This window comes from Pholcus phalangioides, unplaced genomic scaffold (assembly GCF_987345545.1).
Source record: "Pholcus phalangioides strain wild (caught in Gottingen) unplaced genomic scaffold, Ppha-v1.0 ptg000017l_1, whole genome shotgun sequence".
NCBI classification, from domain to species: Eukaryota; Metazoa; Arthropoda; class Arachnida; order Araneae; family Pholcidae; genus Pholcus; species Pholcus phalangioides.
The window spans coordinates 47,063,895-47,086,954 of record NW_028301610.1 but is presented as its reverse complement, the minus strand read 5'-3'; the positions used below and the strand labels follow the sequence as shown (position 1 = coordinate 47,086,954).

Sequence of the window (23,060 nt, the reverse complement as noted above, 5' to 3'; positions counted from 1 at the left end):
AGACTACAATATGGGAGAGAAGGGCGGTGAGAAATTCGTGTAGCCCAAAGGCGACAAAACTATAAATGCCCACCTGTCACACATCCGATCATCCCCGCAAAGGGCGGCTCTGGAACAGTGGAGAGTTTGTGAGACGTGCTTTCTCCCCCTCTCATTCTACGAGTTTTGGAGTATGTTGGCGAGATGTTTTGGCGATTTCCGTGTCACCTGAAAAAAAAATAAATAAATAAAAGAATAGCGTAGAAAGTGCAACCCGCGAATTTGTGTGTTGTGTTGTGTGTACTCACTCATCACTATTTTGCCTCCATTTGAAAGAAGCTGCTCCATCCGTGCGGTCACATCAAAACAATAGCTGCTATCGCTGATGGTTATTCCCCATCCAATGATCATCATCTCGATCTCTGCTTTTATTTTTTTCCATTGCACAGCTTGAGAAATCCGTTCCATTCTACCTCGTGAAAAAAAAAATATACATATATTCTTATGTCTTTTTTAGTGCCAAAAACGAAAAAAAGTGCCGTTTTGTTGGACATATTTTATTTTTTACAAAAGGATATTTTTTACGAATGTGCTGTTTGATCTTGTTATTGAAAAGAGAGCATGGGAAAAGGCCAAAGCAAGCATGGTTAGTATTTTTTAATGTAATTTTTTTTCCTTCAAGTTATCTGTCTATCTTTCTTGTCACTTTTCTATAAGATGGTACTGGAGTAAATTTCAATATCATTTCTTGATAGAAAGTGTCTCGAAACAGTGGAAACAGGCATAAATTTTCCTACCGATGTCATTTTGCGATAAAAAGTCATTTTTTATGTCAGATTTGAAGCAAAATATTCGAAACACGAGTGCAATAAATTCTATGAATGATATTTTGTTATTTTCACAGTGTATTCAGCAAGTGATGGGCAGGTTATATACCAAAATTTAAAACATTTTATGGTATGCTCACATTAGTTACACCCAAGTCTGTTGATATACGTGTGAAGTTTTTAAAATTTTATTTAACATATCAATGTATAAAACGCTGAAAAAGACAAATACATGTGACTGACCTTAGATTTTGGTTCATAATCTTAACAATATTTGACAAAATATTAAAATTTTGTAATGATACAATTAATTTATTTTTAGAAATCATGTTTCAAACTCAAGTAAAATGTCAAAAAAAAAATAGCATTCTTCGTAAAACACGTTTAAAGTTTTTATTCGCGGATTATACTTAATATAAAACCGCTACACCAAAGTGGACGTAACTTCGATTCTATGTAAACATAAAATAAGGCCTGTTTTGGAATCCCAAAAAATGGGGTTTTCATAAAAAAATAAAAATTTTAAGAAAAAATCAATATTTTCTTCCAAAATGATATTTTACGGATACCTTAAATAATTATTTCTCATTAGTTCTTACGATACTGGTGTCGTTAAATTGATAGATCAACGGAAAATAATGACCAAAGATCGAAATATTGTTTCATATAGAAAATGATATCATTGATGTTTATATATCCTTGTGCGGAGTTGAGATTGAGAACAGATTATAAACTTATCATATCTATGATTTATACATTTTTTTAACGTGTAATTGGTGTTGAAAAGATATTCCTAGTCAATCAATAAAATAATCATCGGGATTATATAAGAAGGGCATTAGTTTTGACCGCTCTTGCCTTTGATAATGCATCTCTAATCGTTAGACTAATGGCTGAGTGTGAGTGGTCAAACTGTGAACCATCTGATCCCTTATTGCCGAGTTCCAGTCCAGGTATATGTCGCATTACTTACAAGAGGTTCATGTCGGCTTTTAAAAGTATGTATTTAATGGGAAAATAAATTATTATTTTTTTTTATTTGTAAAGATTTGTAGCTAACATCGGGGGATCTCTAGAGAGCTTCCCAATGTTTTTGTAGTTCGAAACCCTTGACGGTTATGAGACTGTTCTTGTTATGGATATTTTTCCAATAAAGATATTTTTATTGCTATGCCAGTGAAGGTACCGAAGCAAGCCATTCATGGAAACCTGGGGCTCCACGAAGCTCCAACTGGATGTTATTTCGATTTGACAAGTTATGAAATTCTCGTTTGTTTTTGTTTTTTTTAGGGGAATGTTACTTGGTGAATGCGCATTTCAATCCTTTGTGCCAACTTGAGGATACGAATTCATTACAGAGCTCCGAAACGCCATTGACGAGTAAAGATTCCGGGCTTCAGCTGACGCCCGTGAGTATTGATATTTGTGAATTACACATTGTAAACAATACACGGTGTATGATAGAGGTTTCCAATGTTTTAGTGCATGTGAAACCCTAGATATATACGAGAACCAAACTCGAAAACAAACATGAATATTTTTCCATGTTTTCATTGCAACGGCCAAGGAAGCATTTAAGAAAGACCCTATAGAGATCTTAGGGGCACCAGTTGGGTTTAGTTTGATTGGGACGTTGATCAAGTCAGATTTCGTGCTCGTCGAGCACTTTGGGTGCTTCAGGGAGCTACGTAGTGCTGTCGAGTAACAGGCTGAAGATGCCTGATGTAGAGCAAGGGTGTTCTACCTTTAGGAGAGTGTGAGACACTTCACACACATACACACATTGGTTTTAAATGTGTTGCGGGCCACTTACGTGATATGGAACAGCACTGCAGATTACTCAAGTGACCTACAAATGTGCCATTGGTCACTTAAGTGATCTTTAAATGTGCTGCGTGTCACTCAAGTGATCTGTGGGTATGTGGTGCGATGATCTGTAAATATACCGCGGGTCACTTACGTGAGCTGTGAATGTGCCGTGAGATACCTAAGTGTTCTGTAAGTGTTCCGCGGTCATCTGTAAATATGCGGCGGATCACTTAAATGATCTGGAACTGTGCCGCGGGTGAAGTAAGTAATCTGGAACAGTAAAGTAATCAGAGTGATTTGGAAATGTGTCACGTGCCACTTGAGTGATGTGGAACTGAACCGTGGGCTACTTAAGTGATCTGGAAGTGTGCTGCTTAGTTGATTTTTATAAAATTAGATTTGTGGTCCCTTATCAGATGGCTCCAACGGCTTCATTTGGCCCGTGGGCTATGGGTTGAACATGTATGATGTCAACCAGTGTTTCTCAAAGTGGGCGATGGAATGGTCCAGGGGAGCCATAGAAGCTACGGATTTAGCATAGAATATTATGAATTCACTTGAGTTGGGGGGGGGGCGATGAGAGAAGAAAATTTCTAAAGAAGGAGGCGATGGAATAAAAAGTTTGGGAAACCATGATGTAGACTTATTATAGATGAAGCTTCTTCACTGAGTGTCAGGAACATCTTTGACATGATATGTTTGGTTTTTCTTTTTTACCCTGTCACGAATCGAATCGCTATTTCTCCATTCCTGTAGGATTGAGGAACTTTCAGATGGCAGAAAAAAGGAAACGTTGAAAAAATAAACGAAGGAGGGGATACCTCACCATGTGTCGTGAAACAGACCGCCCGAGGTGCAGGTGTCAGGCCTGAATACAAAAGGCCAAAAGGGTCTCAATGAATGCCGCTTCTTTTTTTTTTCATGGACAGACCCATCCTTGTACAGTACTGAGAAAACTTTTCTTTTCCATTCACTGCCCTCCATCTTTACTTCCCGCTGTCCGAAAGCTCTTCAACCTGATACCCGTAAGTTTCGGCTTATCTTTCAAGTTTAATACTTCCTGTCAGAAAGACCTGAACCTTCTCTTGGAATCTCTAAAATGACCAACATGTCAGGAATGTTGTGTGTGTGGAAGATTTTTTTTTTAAAAAGAGTTCTTTACAATGTTATCATTAGAGAAAATGGAAGGTACTCGTAAAGTAGTGTACGTTGTCAATCTGATCTGTTCGGTTCCATTCTGTCCAAGTAAATATCGTAAATAATATGTCTATAAAGAAAGATTCATGTTCCCCTTCAAAACAACACCTGAAACGACACAGCGTTGTGTATCGTGTAATATTGTTTAACATGAACGTTACCACAGTTTGGTATACGTAGAAAAATAGAGTACATGCCCATGGATTACAATGAGTATTGAAAATGAATCGTCTTAACGCATAGGCTTGGTGAATAAATAGCCTCTGATAACCTTGCATCGCAATGGACAACAATTGTATATCAGACTTGTAGGGGGCCTCAGTGCATTGCTCAGCCTGATATTCTTCCAAGGTGTGTGAATAGTTTTCTCACAGTATACGGTCAGTTTTAAATATCACCACATGAAGTAATCCAGACTGGTAAGATCTAGAGATATTTATGGCTATTGTCCTTCACTCCTTCAGAGATCATTCTGCCTCCAAAAAATTCATTGTTATGGGATAGAATTCGTGATACGATAGGCCACAAGTCTTGCTGTATCCAGCAATCGCGTTCATCCTTTCCAAGTAAGGATATGAACTGCCTGACGTATATACGTATATTGGTGGGCTGCTGCATCTAACGTAGTGTAAAAAATAAAAAGAGAACTGAGTATTCGTCACCTTTACATGGCACACTAGATGTCTATTTTCGTAATATTCAGAGGCACTTGAGTTCCCAAAGCAACACCTTCGGTAATTTTGGCTACAGACTGATCTACCTCATCGGTGAAAAACGCATAATCCCCACGAATGTAAGACTTAAACCATTTTTTTACAGAAAATTAATACATTTAGGGGTATTTGATCAATGTGCTGTGAGATGAAATTTTAAATCGAACGTAATATAATTAATTCTAGGGAACCCGCAAAGTTTAGGGATTCCCTATAGTGATTTTAAAGATTCCGCAAAGGCGTAAAAATGCTGATATTATACTGTTACCACATCCTCGATTTTTAATGTACAGTAATACCCGAGATGCACGAGTTCGGAGTCGTGTTTCTCTGTGAAAAATGCACGTTTCTGAAATTCAATCATAATCACTAGATTATTGCCGAGATAGTAGAGATTATTTATTGATAAGCCACGATTTCATATTGGAAGTCCAACAGTAGTTTAAAAAATAATTTGTTTAATGTGATTCTCTTTCATGAAAATGCACCTGGTCTGTAACTCTCAATTTCAACTTATGGCTGAAAGTTGATTTCTTGCCTCGAAATACAAGCAGTTAATTTCTTTCGATGAGCCAAGGTGTTATCAAAATATTTAAAGCGTTTAATGCACGACTTTTATTTGCCCAGATCTTAAGGGGAATACAGTCTTTTTTACAGGAAGAGATTGCAGCACAAGTTAGATTTTAGCCATAGAAGAGTACCATAGCATTACAGTCATAGTAAAAAAAAAAGAAAAAAAGTGTTCTTCCAAAAATTTGGTCCTAATTAACAAATATTTATATCTATTTCTATGGAAAACTATACCCCACTTAAGCGAATTCGACTTGCGCGGTTGTTGTCGGTCCCACCTATCGCGGAACTTTGGGGTATTACTGTATTGTAATTATTTATTTGCTTGCTCATGAGGCGAAATCTCACGAGTTTATCAGTACGATCACGTACTATCCTTTTTTTTTTTATTTGTTTGTCAAAGCCGACAGGCATTATTATGTCCATTTTGTTTCAAAGAAAGGGAGAAGAGGAGAAAAGCGCCAATTTTAACGCGATTGTGGCCGTGACGAAGAGATCTCTTCTTGGTGCGGCGACTTCTATTATATATATAAAAAAACAAAAACAAAAAAAGAAAAATGAAGAGGACCATCCAATGGATATATAATGGTGGTGGTAGTAGTAATGTGCGTGCGTGTCTTGACCGATTGTGAAATTGTAAATAGCCGGTCCAGGAGGGGGAAAAAAGAGCCAAAGAAAAAAAATAATAATAAAACGTGTTGCTTCCCCACAGCGGCGGCCTACATCAAAGGAAAATCGTGGCCACAGAACTTTGACAGCTTAATACTGTCGTTAATAATGAGCTTTTATACAGATATTTCTATCGTGGTAAATAATGGTTTGAGGAAAAAGAGAACTAAAGGCATCACACACACAGGTGTTACTCTACCTAATTAATAATAATAATAGTAGTAGTAGTAAATAGAAATCGCAACTATTAGTGGGAAAGTCGGCATTACATAACCCTATTGTAACAAAAAAGTAGCTATCCGGTCTATCGTGGAAACAACCTTCAGCTTTCCTATCTGCTAGAGTATCCTATCTTTACGCGATTTCGCTATAACGCGATGTTAAAAATTAATTTAAGAAATTACAGCCTGTAAAATTTTGTCTGTAGTTTGATTTTAATCCTGAAAGTGGGCTTTCAAATTAGAGGTATGACATAATAAAAATGAAAAGTTGATGTAGAAGAGACGAATATGAAAGAAACGCTCAAATGCATCTCACTAATGAACATCTTTTGGTAACACATTGACGAAAGCCATCATAATTTTAATCGAAGTAAACGGTCCTGTTAAATCTAGAATTGTCAAATTTGCGAGGGATACTCAGAAATCACTAGGTTTGCTTCTAAAGTTTTTATAAAAAGATGAAAGAATACTGCTTGTCAGCTGAGAATCTGGACTGTTTTCATGAAAGAAAACATCCGCACTTTTTTACTAAAATCAATCAGAAGCAGTGAAGACAAAAGTAAGAAATATTGCTGTAGTTAAATTCTTCATATAGCCTAAAATTTGACGAGACTTATTCATAAGTGCGATTCATTCAAAAAAATTAAATTTTGTTTTTCGAAATGGAATTTACTGTTCCCTCATCCCTTCTGAAGAAATCCCCCCCCCACCCCCATATCCTCATCTTAAACCATGTTAAATTCACTTTGCGCGATTTCTTTTCACGCGAATATTTTGTGGAACCAAAATTAATCGCGTAAATCGAGAGGGACGTCCCGTATTTTTCCAATATCAAGGACAAAAAAAAAAAAATCTCGAGTTTTCAATTTTACGCTAATTTTTTTTTTTTTTTTTGGTTTATCTCGGGGAAAAAAAAAACATCGGCTACTGTTGGAGAAGATTATATAAGTAGTGTGTTTTTGAGTTCGGAATTTGTTGTTTGATAATAAAAGAGAGAGGGAACGGATTTATACTTTGACTGTTGACGTAACTCTTCGGAAATTCTGTCGGACGAAAACATCGTGGCTCTGACTTTTTTTAAAAGATACCGACTGGAAAGAAAGAGCAAACGGTGACGTCGGCGGCATTTCCGTAACTACTGCCTACCAGAAATAAACCTTCCCTGTGCCGAAAATAGGCACTATTGTTTTCGGCCTTTTTTTCACCACTTCATCGTGTTTTTTTTTTTTTTTTTCTCATCCGTGCATTCTAGGATAGAGGTTAAGCTTGTTGTACGGCAAACGTATGTGGTATAGTAAGTAGCCTTCATTTCCCGTTCCTCACGGGGCTGTCGTTATCTTGCCCTCCACCTAGGCCTCAAAGTATAAATGTGGCCGATCTGTCTCATTTATATCTTAAATAAAGTTGAATTCCATCCCAGAGTCGTTTAGATATATATTTGTTTGGTTTCTGTTGTTTCTTGTGAGCTATCTGCGGGGTCGCTCTTATTGCTAATCGCAGTGAAGAGAGGCGGAAATTTTCGTTTATTTAAATGGTGTTTTGATCTTATAAGGGTCGAGTAATGATATTGTTGCAAACCAGAGCCGCCCTTAGGGGTGTGCGACAGGTGCGGTCGCACCGGGTCCGGCATTTTGGGAGGCCCCCGCAGTTACAGTAATAATGATTCCTTTCATCAATTCCCGGAAATCTGCATTTTCATCTAGAAAAAAATAATTCTGAAATTTTCTGCATTTTCATCATTTTTGGAATTATGAATTTAAATCAATTTCTCTGGAATTATGAATTTAAATCAATTTCTCTGGAATTATCAATTTAAATCAATTTCTCTGGAATTATCAATTTAAATCAATTTCTAGAATTATTTATGGTACTGGAATTATTTTTTGCATTTACTCTGAATTTTCATTTTTTGAATTTTCGATTCCCCTCTTCCACAGAATATGTTCTCCTAGTATAAAATTCGGGGCTGACGGAGCTCCCGAAATTATGACCCCGCGTCTGGTACGGGCGTCCCTGATACAAACGATAGGTGACAAGGCCAATTTTATCATTCTAAGCCGAATTAAACGAGCTGAGTTCTCTTCGTTAATAGAAATTAACGAAACCACAAATTTGACACTTCGTTTCTTTCGTGAAAAATTAACTAGACTGTTTCATTTTCGACAAAATTACTTAATTTTCACATAATTAATAACCATTTTTTTCAAAACTAAGGAACATTTTCTCAAAAACAGGACCCTATCAGAAAAAAAACCAGGACATACCCTTGCTAATTTCGAAATCGTGTCTTTCAAATTTCTGGAATTATTTTTTTTATCAAAGTGTTTTTCAGAATTCTCAATTGTATTTATGTAAAAGATTAAAACAATAAAATAATGAAAGAAAAAAATTCTGTAAATCATGTGTGTAATCATGTACTTCGACACAAAAGTGTTTGGGGGCAAAGGACCCCCGCCCGAAAGCGTTACAACAGCCCTGGTAATATATTAAATGCACAACTATAAAGATCGAAGCGGGGGATGCGACCTCGGAATCCGTCCTTCATGAAATATTAGAGATTGACTGATATATATAGAATAATATGGCTACATCTGTTGTTATCGGCAGTTTGATTTTTTTCCACCCCCGAAACACCAGTCGACCCCGTCCGAAAGAAATTTCTGGCGGCAGTCTTGTAAGAACCATGAATCTGGAAAGAATATCACCATTCCAAATAGCACACAGTGCACAGCCGTGTTAACAGCATCATGGTGCCCCCGGGGGTAGAGATATTCTATATAAGAATTCAACCTTTCTCTTATCTCGTGGAACACTTTAGGTTTCGGTTGAACTCTCGCGGCACATTTGAATTGAAATTTAAAAAGAAGTATTGTTTTAATGATTTAATTACCTATACCCGAACGAAGCAATTTATTGCTAAAAATTGCAATAAAAAGATAATTAATATTTTCTTTTACAAAATTATAAATTATGAAATAATGTTTGGACTCCTTTAGAGATAATTTAGTCAATTCCCCTTTTTTAAAAATTGGCGCGGCACACCTACAATCTGCTCACAGCACAGCGGTTGAAAACCCCGGATCCAAACCGTTCAGTTTGATGTCAAGAATCTTATCATGTGCAATGGGAAGCATTTAAGCCTAGGCATAATTTTCTTTGTTCATTTTGGCGTTTCAAGGACATTTTTATTGATTTAAAAATATGATTACATGCTGTGAATGAAATTGTTATTCCGTTATGATTAGGAGAGATCAGATTTGACCGACAAAGATACATACGGGAAATTGGTATCATAAATATGGGACATCGCCACTTCAAAACTGCTGCCATTTGTCTGGAAATCGCAAAATATTGCTCATAAATAACCCTAAACGAGAAATGCAGTGCTACAGCAAGTCTGCAGTGATTTAAAATGTATTCCACGGGGGAAAAAAATTTAACATGAAAAATATTTGAGATAAATATTTATAGTCATAATTCATTATAACCAATAAGTAAATAATGCCAAAAACTTTCATTTCTAGAAAAGATTATGAATTAAAGCAAGTTTTGTTAGAAAAACGGGCATAAAACAGAGTCAGGAAGGGCAAAATTACGGAATAATATGGGAATTTCCGTACACGGGTCATGTCAATAAAAGCAAGTCAGAGCGTCAAACAGGTAATATATAAATCTTCTTCTCAATATTAGGCTTCAATAGAACAACAAACAACCATTTCTTCAATGTGACGAGCTCTAATTCTAGGAATATTTTGGGAGGAAACCCTATAAAAATGGAAGCAAACCCCGGATGGAAAACTGTGTCACTATATTCGAGGTCGTTGCGTTTTCATCGACGTTATAAGCAAGGTTCATTAATATTATTCCGTATGGGAATCAGCCCTCACTGCCAATTATTGACGTCATAGCCAAGGTGTTGATACGACCGAGGTCGTTATAACCGAGTATGACTATGCAGTAAAACCCCGATATTACGATGATCTGCAGACCAAGAAAAAATATCGTTGTAGACAGGTTATCGTTATATCGAGAGGTAACGTTATCATAAGTCACCACCAAATTTGTTGCAAGCTTTTGTTGGCATCTCTTCTCAACACTGGCGTTGTTAGTACCACCATAAAATGCATTCCAAGCATTTATCCGCAACAGAAAGTTATACAGCCGAATCCCGTTTTAACGAATACCGTTATAGCGAAAATCTCGTTTTAACGAACACTTTCTTCATCCCCCAAATAAGTTTACATGGGAACAATGCTAGGTAACCTGGAATTCCTTTATAACGAAATTTCGTTTAAAGGAAGTAATTCCTCCGGTCTCTTGGCGTTCGTTATAACGGGATTCGACTGTAAAAACAATTGATTAGCAAAACTCAGTTAGTTGTTCCTCACTGAAAAATGTTTTACCGTACAGCACTTCAGTTGTATTACACAGAAAGTAGCTTCACGGTTCGTAGATAATGCAAAATATCGATGTTATTAAACACCGTCGAAAGAACAAACGCCGATGAGGAATTTAAAATCTGTGGAAGGCGATTTTGAGTGAAGTGGTCTGGAACTATGACACGGACCACTTAATTTGTTTGCAATTGCGCTGCAGGTCACTCAAGTGATCTGGAACTGTCGCATATGTCCGTGATGTAAATATTCGCGTGTCACTTAAGTGATCCCCCGAAAATGTGCCGCTTGTTCATTTTCAGTGTTGCCGACGGTAAAAAAAAGTCATTATTTAGATGACTATACGTCCCGTATTTTCACGTAATTTAATTACAGACTACTAGTACACAGGAAAACTTTTTGAAAAAAGGCTAGAAAAACACAACTAGATCGGTATTTTTTTTCAAATGGCCGAAAAAAAAGACCAGATCTAGTTGGAAAATAACTAAGTTGGCAGCGTTTTACCAAAATCAGGCTTGAAGTCGCGGACCACATCAGATGACTCTGAGGCCTGCATTTTGGCCCAATTCAATTCAATTCGCCGACAATAGCCCCGGCAAATCGTCTAGGGACAATTTACTGCCGAATCCCTTTCGGGGGGGGGGGGCTAATGCGGGTGTTTTATTGTTTATGAAAAATATTTACAAAGAAAGACAGAAAATATGTACATGATATATACATTTACATTATATACATAAAGATCTCATGCCGCTATGCAAACCGACATTTTTTGTTTTTTATACACAACCATTCATACCCCTGATCACAGTTTGTCCCGGGGGGTCTCTTGGGCCGTGACTTGGTCGCTCACTTATTGTTTAATGTGCCGTGTTGCTGCCAGTCTGCTGGATCTTCTCGCAGGTTGCTCTGGTCTAGTCGTGTGGTTGCCTATTGCATTTTGGCCCGCGGGCCATGGGTCGAACATGTACCGTATGTTGTAGGGTGATTTTTTTATATCGTTTTCTCTCGAGTATCATCGTAGCGTGGCTTCGCTATATTAAAGAGCCCCCCAAAAAAATTCACATTTTGACCAGGACCCGAACATACGAGAAACAGGTCCCGCTCACAAAACATGCCCACACGGAAGATTTCGGAAAGATATTATAAAAATATTACTGAAGGGGAAAAAAAATTAATTTTATTCTGTGATTTTTCTTCATATTTCTAAAAAAAAAAAGTAATAATAATAAAACGAGAAAAAAAGAGAAAACGCCGTGTCTTTACACACACACACAAACTGACAAAAAATTTCTAGGAAAGAAGCCTCCAAAGAGAAAAAAAAGCCTCTTTCCCCCCCCCCTCCCCATCCCTATAATATAAGCCGTCGGACCGGCTCTTGATTATGTGCGTTGATGATGATGATGATGATGTCGGCGGACATCAAAGGCTTTCTTTCGCGTGTATATATATCCACGCACATATATATATACCCTCTTTTCTCTTTCCCCCCCCTTCTTTCCCTCCCCGACCCAGCTCTGATCTCTTTCCTCTTTCCTTTCCTCCCCTCTCTTCTCTCTCTCGCTTCCTTCCTCTCTCTGTGATAAAAAAGATGCCGCCGCCGCCTTGGCACGGCGCCAGTGGGGGGGAAGGGGGTTAGAGAAACCGGCGGAGGGGGGGGGGAAAGAGATGGAGATGTGGGGAGACTGTCCCCCCCCCCTTCCCTGTTGTGTGTGTGCCTATCTAATCTCCCTCTTCCCCTCTCCCTTTTTTTTTTTTTGCTCTCTGTGTATGCCTAGAAGACTCTCCGAAGCCGCCCTTTTTTTTATATATATATATAGAAGAGGGAGAGGAGAGAGAGAGAGAGAACAGAGAGCGCTCTTGCTTCTTTGCCCTGGGTATAGGCTTTTTTTTTTTTTTTGAGGTGATACGTTAGGAATAATAATATGTGCGTATACTGCTGAAAAAAAAAATAAAAACTGTATTTATTATTGTATGAGATACAGGGTGTCCGAAAATTCGTGAATGCAGTTGAACTCGGTTATAATGACCTCGGTTGTAACGACAGCCCGGCTGTAACGTCAATGATTGGCAGTCCAGGCGGCAGTGCCAATGGAAGCAGGCAAGCTGAATTGGCAGTCCAGTGAGAAGCAGTGATTCCCAGACTTTTTCTCGAAGCGCGACTTTCGGCAAGAAATTTATTGGTGACCTGCTTGCATACGTTGGCCATACGTCCTGGTTTTCTCCGGTGCATTCTCGATTTTTTTTTTTTTTTTTTGCCAGCGAATGCGCTATCGCAGAAGCGCTTTTCGGGTCGCCTGTTTCTCTCAGTTTTAATTTGGCGATATTGAATTTTAACGCGAGATATATATATATATATATATATATATATATATTATTTTTCAATAGTATTGTATAAATACAAATACATAGGCGTACGCAGAATTTTCTCGGGGGGGGGGGGGAAATTAATTTTCCCAGGGGGTTGTGAGCTGTCGTTATAACGGACTTCTACTGTATTTTGATTTTGGTGTAGTTCGTGTTATGCAAAATGGAAGCGTAACGAGGTATATGTTTCTTGGTTTCGATGTACAGGGTGATTCAGAAAGAATTATCTGATTTCAAAATGATTCCTCACTTGAAATCGACCATTTACAAAATATTGTCCATAAAACGTAGAGATATTGCCCTTTATATCATTCTGTGATTTTAATTTTAAAAATGTATATAATTTTGAAATCGGATGATTCGCTGTGAGTCACCCTGTATAAGTATCAACTTGATATATTGACCATTGTACAAGTAGGATTTGATGAAATTACATTTTATGATACATGGTAAGTATCTTAGACTGAGTAAAGACATTTGGTTCCGACATATTTTTGTTGTACTGTCGGAAAAAAAATCCCTCCTTTGACATTTTTATATTGGATAATCTTTCACGACCCGTACCTTAATTCCTAGACCCACACTTCCGGAACCATTGCAATAGATGAAGGGTGCTAAATCTTTAGCAGAGTGCGGGCGGATCACTTATGTGATCTGGAACTTTGTCGTGGGCCTTTCAGTGCTCTGGAACTGTACAGCGGGTAACTTAAGTGATCTGTAAATATGCGGCGGGTCACTTATGTGATCTAGGAATGTGGTGCTGCCCCCTTGAGTGATTTTAAACTGCGCCGCGGGTGATTTCAGTGATCTGTAAATATCCTACGGGTCGCTTAAGGGTGATCTAAGACTGCGCAGGGGCTCACTTAATCCTAAAATGGTACCTAAAAATACCTTAAGGATACCTATACGAACTACGTCTCTTAGGCCGGGATTACACTATAAAAGTATGATAAAAAAATCTTTGACAAAACTTGAAAAAACCAACCAACAATCCTACTGGTTACATTCGAGTAACAATACACTTATTGGTTAAATTTTCAAAAAGTTTTATATAAAAAACGTTTATATAAAACTTTATAGTGTAATCCCGGCCTTGGACGTACAAATACCATTCTAGGGTTAAGTGATCTCGAACTGTGCAGAGTGCCATTTAAGTGATCCGTGAATATGCTGAAGGTCTCTTAAGTGATCGTATATATGCCACGGATCACTTAGGTGCTTTGTGAATATGCCGCGGGTCCGTTAAGTGATGTTGTCATTTTTATAGAATTAGGTTTGAGGTCACGGGCCGCATCAGATGATTCCGAGGGTCACACGTGGGCCGGGCCATGGGTTGAAAATGTATGCCGTAGAGAACAACTTCAATGAACCGTGTTTATAACGTCGACGAAAATTAACCATCTCAGGTACAACGATAAATGTTTTCGTCACTTTCGTTTTTGTTTCACTCAATGACGTTTTCCCAAGAAAAAAAAACATTTTTAGCGATTAGCTTTCGTGCAGCGCCCTCTATCGACAAAAAGTACAACTAAATGTTTTTCATTACAACAAAAAATTCCCCTTCGTGAGAATAACCTTTCGGCGAACTGCATTGGAATATACAATTTCCACCAATTTTTATGAATTTTTAAACGATTCGCGCGCACGTGTGTGTGTGTGTTGAATTTATGGGATATGTTTTGGAAGAAGCGTATAAATTTCGGAAAATTCTGAAATCTCGGATTTTTTGTAAAAATGAACCGAGCTACACATTTCCAGATCACTGAAGTGACGCGTGGTTGCAGTTCTACATCACTTAAGTGGCCCGTGGCATATTTACAGATTATTTAAGTGACCTGCGGCACAGTTCCAGGCATAGGCGGAATGGACTTGAAAGTCTGGGGGGGGGGGGCACGATGATGATGTCAATTCATATATACACGTATACATTAGATCAGACTGCTCTACTTTTGACGCTGGGAGGGGGGGGGGATCTCCCCATGTTCCCCCGTATCTCCACCCATGGTTCCAGGGCACGTAAGTAGCTCGCGATGCACTCTAAGATCACTTACGTGCCTCGCGGCAAAGTTTCAGATCACTCAAGTGTTCCGCGGCACATTGTACAAATCCCTTAAGTGAGCCACGGCATATTTTACAGATCAACGCGGCGCAGTTGAGACTCGCGGCACATTTATAGATCACTAAAGTGACCTGTGACGCTGTTCCAAACCACTTAATTAAGTGGGCCGCGCGACACGTTTTCAAATCAACAAGGTAGCCCGCACATTCCCTAAAGTTAAACACCCTCGTGGTATACAGAGGAGCAGTGTTTCTTAACATTTTTTTCGCCCATGCCCTCTAATTCGAACCATATTTTCTTCTCATGGGCCCTTGCCTTATCTAGCCGCCGCTCCCTCTCATTCAGGTGCGAAAATCTTTCTACTGGTTGAATTTATTTTTTGAGTAAATTTATGGTGTGAACAAAATGTTTTCACAAATAAGGTCAATCTCCGACCCCTCGAGCAGAGTTAGAGCACAGTTTAGCACGGCTCTAACAAGGCTCCCTCTGGTTAGAGCTGTTAATCTATTTAGGGCAGGCTCAATATCATGGGCCTGTGACAAAGTGATCTTCCAAGTCCTCAAACTGAGCTAGAAGTAATAGCTTACATATTTACAGTATTTTACTCTGGAAAATCATTTTACCAAATCTAATCATGTAGACTCCCCTATGGATATGAGGCTAAGGGCTATGGTAGGATGGACTCGTGCGTTAAGATGGCCCTCGTTCTGTGAACATTTCTGCTGAATTCTGAAATTATCCATTCTTTTTTCCCCACCATATTTCATTAAAAGCTTCATTTATTCACATCTGAATTTTTTTTTTCCACAGCTTTCTGTACCCCTCCCCCCATGCCATGGTTTCCCTTCCATTTCATTTCACCTATGGTCCCCTTAGAACATACATGCTCAACCCATACCCATGGCCCGTGGACCAAATGTGGCTGTTGGAGTCATCTGATGTGGCCCGCGTACTCAAAATTTTGTATATACAAAAATGAACTAAACAGCATATTCCCAGATCACTTAAGTGACACGCGGCACATTTTTAGATCACTCAAATAACCCGCAGCATATAGTTTCAGATCACTTAAGTGACACGCGGCACATTTTTAGATCACTCAAATAACCCGCAGCATATAGTTTCAGATAACTTAAATCACCCGCGGCAGATTTCCATAACACTTCAGTGACCCACAGCATATTCACAGATCACTTGAGTGACCGCAGCATAGTTCCAGAGCACTTTAGTGGCTCGTGACATGTTTTCGAATCAATGAAGGGGCCCGTGGCACGTTTTCGAATCAATGAAGTGGCCCGTGGCACGTTTTCGAATCAATGAAGTGGCCCGGGGACGTTAAACCTAAGAAACGTTAATCGATAGGACAGGGTTTCTTATACGCGACCCAAAATCAACACGATTAATGTTTGATCCCCAGACCCCACAGATCCCGGAATTGAACAGGATCCACAATCATTGAAAGCTTTCACTGATTATAAACTTATTTCTTTCATGAATTCTGAATTTTTATTATTTCTGAGTAAATTTAGGTCCGTTGAACCACTTGTTATGGTAATAGCTGGTTTCGAAAGTATTTTTCCGCCATTAATAACGTATATCAATAAATCAATCAATCAATAAAAAAAATAGCTCATTGTCCATTAAATATCATAGACCCTAAATCAGTGGTTCTCAAACTTTTGTCACCCGCGGCTCCCCACAATAGTGCAGTAGCAAAGAATCGCTTCAAAAGCATCGAACCTGTACGTATTAATATTGACAGCCCTGCGCGACGCCCCTAGGAGCCACGACACACACTTTGAGAATCACTGCCTTAAATCAAAGCTGTTCAACTTTCAGGAGAGTCGGGCCACTTCGTTGATTTGAAAAAGTGTCGTGGGACATCTCCAACAGCGTCGCAGGTTACTACTTAATTGATCTGTATAAATGCCGCGGGTCACTTGAGTGATTTTAAAATGTTTTGCGGGCTACTTAAGTGCTCTGGAATTGTGCCGCTGGTCACTCAGGTGATCTGTAAACATACCGTGGAACGCTCAAGTGAGCCGGTTCTGGAGCAGTCATTAGAGTGCCGTAACAAAAGTTACGGGTTCTATACCAGCACAATTTTTTTTCAATCATTACACTTCACTTTTGAAATATAGATGGCAGCACTGAAACATCAGACAGCGCTATATACGCACTCAAACTGTTAGGTACACACACACACACTTCCGGCACAACTTACTCGGTAGTAGACTGGAGTTGTGCTCGGTTCGAAAGAAAAAACAAAGGGTCACTGAAGTGATCTGGCAGTGTCCCGCGGAGCACATAAGTGTCTAGCTAACCACGGACCACTCGAATGATGTCGAACTGCCCCACGGACCACTTGAATGATGTCGAACTGCCCCACGGACCACTTGAATGATGTCGAACTGCGCCACGGGGTCACTTCAGCGATCAGGAAATGTGTCGTTCATTTTTACAAAATTAGGTTTGAGGTCGCGGACCACATCAGACGACGACCCCGACGGTCACGTTTGTCCCGCGGGCCATAGCTTGAGCACACATGTATGCCTTAAATAAAAATAACCTCTTAAAAATGTACTGGAGATGCTCCACGTCTTTCTCTTTTGTTACTATATTATTTCGTCTTTTCGAAAAATAAAAACCCCTTTGAAATTGCATTATAGTAATAAATAACAGCAAGCAAAATAAATTCTACGGTATATATATTTTTTTTCCAGGATGATACTTAGCTCGGCGTATTCTAATAATAATGATAGAATAAGAAAGACGAGATATATATTTTCTCCCTCCCAAAAAAAAAAACTCTCTCTTTATTATTATTTTTCTTGTAAGAAATGGACGTTTGGACCGGACCGGTCGGTCCTTAATTCGAATAAGAACGGGAGAGGGGATAGAAAAACTGCCATTCAGAAGGGGTGGGTTGCAGTTGAAATGGATGATAGAGAGAATGGGGGGGGGGGGTAAAAAATAAGGTTTGACCTGCCGAGACGGGGATGAAACCAAAGCTTCAACAAGAACGGTGGTAAGTAAGGGGCCCCCGAGGCTTTGAGGGGAAAAGGGGGCTTCCTAAAGGCCGAAAGAGCTAGGTTGAAGTGGTAGAAGTCACACGTTAAGCTTGTAATTAACGTTTTCTTTTTAGCCTTTCTTCCACCTTTCCCTTTAGCTTTATATCCACGTGCATTCGTGGATGTGTATTCCCCCCCCCCCCCTCCCATATTTTACTAGGACCGTGCATTTGGTATGAAGCCAGTATCATGAGAAGATGAAAAAAAAAAATCATGCTCTGGTTTGATACCCCACTGATCCGTAATGATCTTGATTCTTGCATGAATATACCAAAAAAAAAGAAAGGCTTTGATGAAACTATACGATATTAGGGGAATCTATAATGATATTAATCTACTGGATTGTTTTTTTTTTGATGGAAACATTTGGGTTGATGTGTCGGAATTAGGCTCGTGAATGGCATTATGTTCGCTAGAGTCTTAGGCCGGCATTACTCTATAAAAGTTTGATAAAAGATCTTTTACAAAACTTGAAAGAACAACCAATAAGCCTACGAATGTAACCGACGCGTTTATTGGTTGCATTTTTCAAGTTTTATAAAACTGGTTCTCAAACGTTTTCAAGTTTGATCCCCCCCCCCTTTTGACACAGATTCTATCGATGACCTCCTCTCCCCCCCTAAATAAAATGACTATATGTCCCGATTTCAGGAGCAGTACTGATTTTTTTTGTTAATAAATATGCATTAATCATAGGCGGAGATAGACTTGGAAGTCTGGGGGGTACGATGATGATGATAATTCATATATACATATATACATTAGATCAGTCGACTCCACCTTTGACGCTGGAGGAGTAATGCTCCTCACGCTCCCCCCCCCCCCGTATTTCCGCCCATGGCATTAATTCCTGTAATCGATGACAAACGAAATCAAATTATTTTTCAATATTGAGTTAGCAGAACTGTTTTATTATGAGACTTCAAACTATCCACGTGGTAATTTCAAACTATCGACTATGGTAATGTAGCTTTGAATCCTTCGGACGGACGGTGTCATCGAACATTGACGTAAGTTAGGACGGAATGCGTATCTTGAGCATTGTAATGGTGCAGATGAATGACTTGGTAACCAAACGCAGGGCCCACGGCGAAAATACTCTTGGGTTCCTTTCGCAAGGAAGAATAATTTTAGTTGATTTATAATATTATTTTGAATGTTCATAAAATTTTCATGGTTGCTGCATAGTCATCCTTGTTTCATAATACAATAATTTTGCAATTGCAGTAGTATTTTTTATTAGGGGCCGTTCAAGTATTACGTCAGCGAAATTTTTAGCTATTTTTGACCCCCTCCACCCCTTGTCAGCAAAAGTCAGCAAAACACTGACCCCCTCCCCCCAGCCAGCAAAATTTCATCAGCACTGCCCCCTACCTCCTAATGCATATTGGTGGCATCAGAAACGTACGTGGGAGGGGAAGGAAGATGCCATAGGGGGCTCGTGCGCCTCCGCCTAGATGAAAAAAAATATTTTTTTAATGTAAAAAAACATTTACAAAAATTAAAATTTCTAAAGAAAATACCTTTATATGATTTTATAATCGATTTCTGGTGATTTCAATGCTATTTCAAGGGTATGAACTCAAAATTTCTCTTTAAGAAATTTATTGTGACCCACCCTTTAGGCCATATATGGTAAACCCTTGACCCGCGGACCAAATGTAACCCTGAAGGTTATCTGATGAGGCTTGCCCCCAAAACCAATTGTGTAAAAATGAACATTTTTACATATCACTTAAATGACCCGTTCCACAATTCCAGAGCATTTATGTGACCCGTGGCACATTCTCAGATCACTGAAGTTGGCCCGTGGCACATTCAAAGATCACTTAAGTAACCCGGACACAGTTACAGAACACTTAAACGATCCGTGGCATATTTAGAGATCCCTTGAGTGACATGTGGCGCAGTTTTAGAGCACTTAAGCGGCCTCCAGTGCGATTCTACATCACTCAAGTACCCGCGGAACATCCACAGATTATTTAAGTGATCCATGGCATAATTACGGATTACTTGAGTGATGCGTGGCACAGTTCCAGAGCACTTAAGCGGCCCGGACACATTTCCAGAGCACTTGAAGGATCCGTGAAACATTTAGAGATCGCTAAAGTGGCTCTGTAGGGGACTTATCAATAGGGAGAATGTCAGTTCAGGTGCCCAATAACTATCAAAAGGTTTTTCCCGTTTTTGGTGCACTCCGAGTAAGATGTCATTAAAAATATTTCATATTTTCATAAGGGGTGGTTGATGACGTAAGCACCATCCAAACCCCCTCTCCCCCCTCGTCATCAAAAGTCAGCAAATCCGAACCCCCCCCCCCCCATCGATGCTGACGTAATACTTGAATGACCCCTTAAAGCGTTTGCTGTACACTCGCAATACAGTATATATATTTTCGACTTCCTCACCCTCCTTCTTCCCGGTATTTTTTGAGCCTCCCAATATTTTCAAAAACTTCACTTTATCAAAAGAGCTTCATAAACGACACGCGCTAGCCTTATCAATAATTGTTCATAATCTAAAAATGTAGTTATTTCCCCTATACATTCACATACTACTGATCATTCTGTGTTTTTAATTTTTTAAAATATTTGATAATATTTTTAAATCGGATGATTCTCTTTTTTTTGAATTTCCCCTGTACAAATATGAACTTGATCTATTGATTATTGTACATGAAGAATTTGATAAAATTACATTATATGATACATACATGGTAAGTAGCTGTTCAGCTGAGAGAGTCGAGGCATTTTTTAGTTTGACACATTTTTATTTCGTTGCGAAAAATAAGCATGGGTCTGGGGGACCCCAAGAGAAGCAGGGCCTCACAAAAATGAGATCTGCTTGAAATTTTCCAGAATTCGCCACGTAGGTCACCAGAAAAATCACTTAGTCCGGGGGCCCATGATCAGGGCCGGCGCCAAGCGCGAGGCGACGAAGCATCCGCGTAGGGCGGTATTTTTTATGTCGGATTTGTTATGATGGTGTTTTCACTCTCTCGCGCGCGCGCGCGCGCAGATTTTCAGTCATCGAAATAATTTTGAGGGGTAAATACCTCTAGGGTGGCGAAATATTATTCGCGTCAGGCGGCAGAATTTCTAGGACCGTCCCTGCCCATGATACTCTTAAGACGAGTGCTCCCAGGGGGTGGCAACCCACACTTTGGGAACCACTGTCATAAAAAAGAACTTTTATAAAACGATCACGGCCTAAGCAAGAACTAGCACAAATGAAGTTTAAATACACTGTTGAACTCGGTTATAACGACATCTCGGTTATAAAAACGTCAATAACTGGTGGTTCTAATCCCCATCATAGAGAATAGTGTTAATTGATCTCGCTTATAACGTCAATGAAAACGCAACGACCTTGGATATAACGACCATTTTTCTCGTTATTCCGTATTATTTATCATAATTAGAGTGATAATTTGACACGCACACGAAACATTTCATAATTTTGCCCTTCCTGACTTTTTTTCATTAAAAATGAAATGATGCCATTTCAGTGCAAAATACGGCGACTATTAGTACAATATTTTTGTATGTAGAAAGAGTTGATTCCTTATTGGTGTCATTTTTTGGAATTTGCCGAAATTTTACTTGTTCAGAAATTTATAAAATTGCACAAAATATCCAGGGTATTGGAAATAAAATTCAAGTTAAAAACTATTCAACTTTTATAAGCAAGCACGATTTTATCTGTTTTCACATAACATTTAAATCAAGGCGATCTCTATACTCTTTACCCCAATTAAAAAATCCACTCTAATTAAATAAATTCCTGTGCTGATGTATTGCTTCAATTAAAAATATGCTAACAGCTCCAATTTACACGCACACGCTTGTAAGATTTTTTTTTTCAATAAGTTTTTATGGGGGGTGAACCATAAGAGGGTTAAGAAATTTGTTATTTTAGTTTTGTTGTATGTTCAATCTCTAAGTCCGTAAAAAATATTCTATCTCTCATTGTAGGAAATTTCTTTTACATTATCGGAAGACGACAAAAGCAATTCTGATAAGGATCCCGCCAAACAATGTGCCTTAGAAGGTAAGTTTTCAAGTTTTTTTAAGAGAGAGTGCCTGACTCTTTTTTTTATTTTATTTAATACAATGACCAAAAAGAATCAATCTGGTCAAACCACGAAGTGGGAGGAATGTTTGGCCTTGCGTAGAGGTCACAAACTAATTAATTTAATTTATTAGTGCTTATTAATCTGGGGTTTTCTGATCGATTATGTCTGTCGATTCTGATCGATTTCTGTCTCTCAATTGGAAATGTTTCCGAATGCGAATACAATCAAACTCGGTAACGACATCAAAGATCCCGCGAAATTTTGTCGTTATAACTGAGGTGTCATTAGAACTGAGGTTGACGTTTCCAAGACCTTCTCGACAATCACGGGCAATCAAATACTCTAAATGAAGTTTTTGTTTATGTGATAGAGCTGACTGATTTGATCGAGAAAAAAATACGGGAAATTTTGGGATATTTAATACGGGACGTCACTGATTCTCGCCAAACATATTAGCAAATGTGGATGAAATTACCAAATATTGCTCATAATAACCCGTGGCGTAAAAAAAAATACAGCACGTCTTCGAGTGGCACGGTGTCGAGGAGATATGATCGAAGTGTTCAAAATTTTCAATGGGATGGATAGGATGGACCATGAACTTTTAGTACACCGCCAATCGACTGCTTTTACAAGGGGACACCAGTATCGATTGGTGAGGGACAATGCGAGGTTATGGTGTCGCAGGGAATTTTTCTCTAATAGGGTTGTTAATAAATGGAATAGCTTACCTCCGGAGGTAGTAAATTGTAACACAATTGACACGTTTAAAAAGAAATACGATGAACATGTTGGGGTAAATCGAGAAGCTATCCATTCTTAGAATAAGACAACCATAAGTATTCTTTATGGGCATTGTATAATATTTTATCATGTGTATATATTGTTTATAATTTGTGTTAATTGCATTTTTAATTGGGTTGCTGTTTTTTTTTTTTTTAATATATGACTTCCATATTGTTATGGGCATCTTTTTCTCAGCCACCTCGTTGGGCATTTTGCCTGTTGTGGCGTTGTATTTGTATTCTAAAATGTATTTTATGGAAAAAAATGAACACTGGGCTAACACGTGAGATGAATATTGCTAGTCATATTCATTATAACACAATTTA

The 23,060-nt window shown here is 38.7% G+C and overlaps 1 protein-coding gene across 1 annotated transcript in view; it reads left to right on the top strand.

Moving 5' to 3' along the window:
• The first annotated feature begins 282 nt into the window (after positions 1–282).
• Positions 283–23,060, top strand: part of LOC149073976 (uncharacterized) — a 41,884-nt gene continuing 19,106 nt past the window's right edge. Inside the window, exons 1-3 of the mRNA XM_089246408.1 lie at positions 283–625; positions 2,097–2,215; positions 21,848–21,923. Coding sequence (XP_089102534.1) covers positions 601–625; positions 2,097–2,215; positions 21,848–21,923 — 220 coding nt within the window. The 5' untranslated portion in view covers positions 283–600. The remainder of the gene's footprint in view (positions 626–2,096; positions 2,216–21,847; positions 21,924–23,060) is intronic.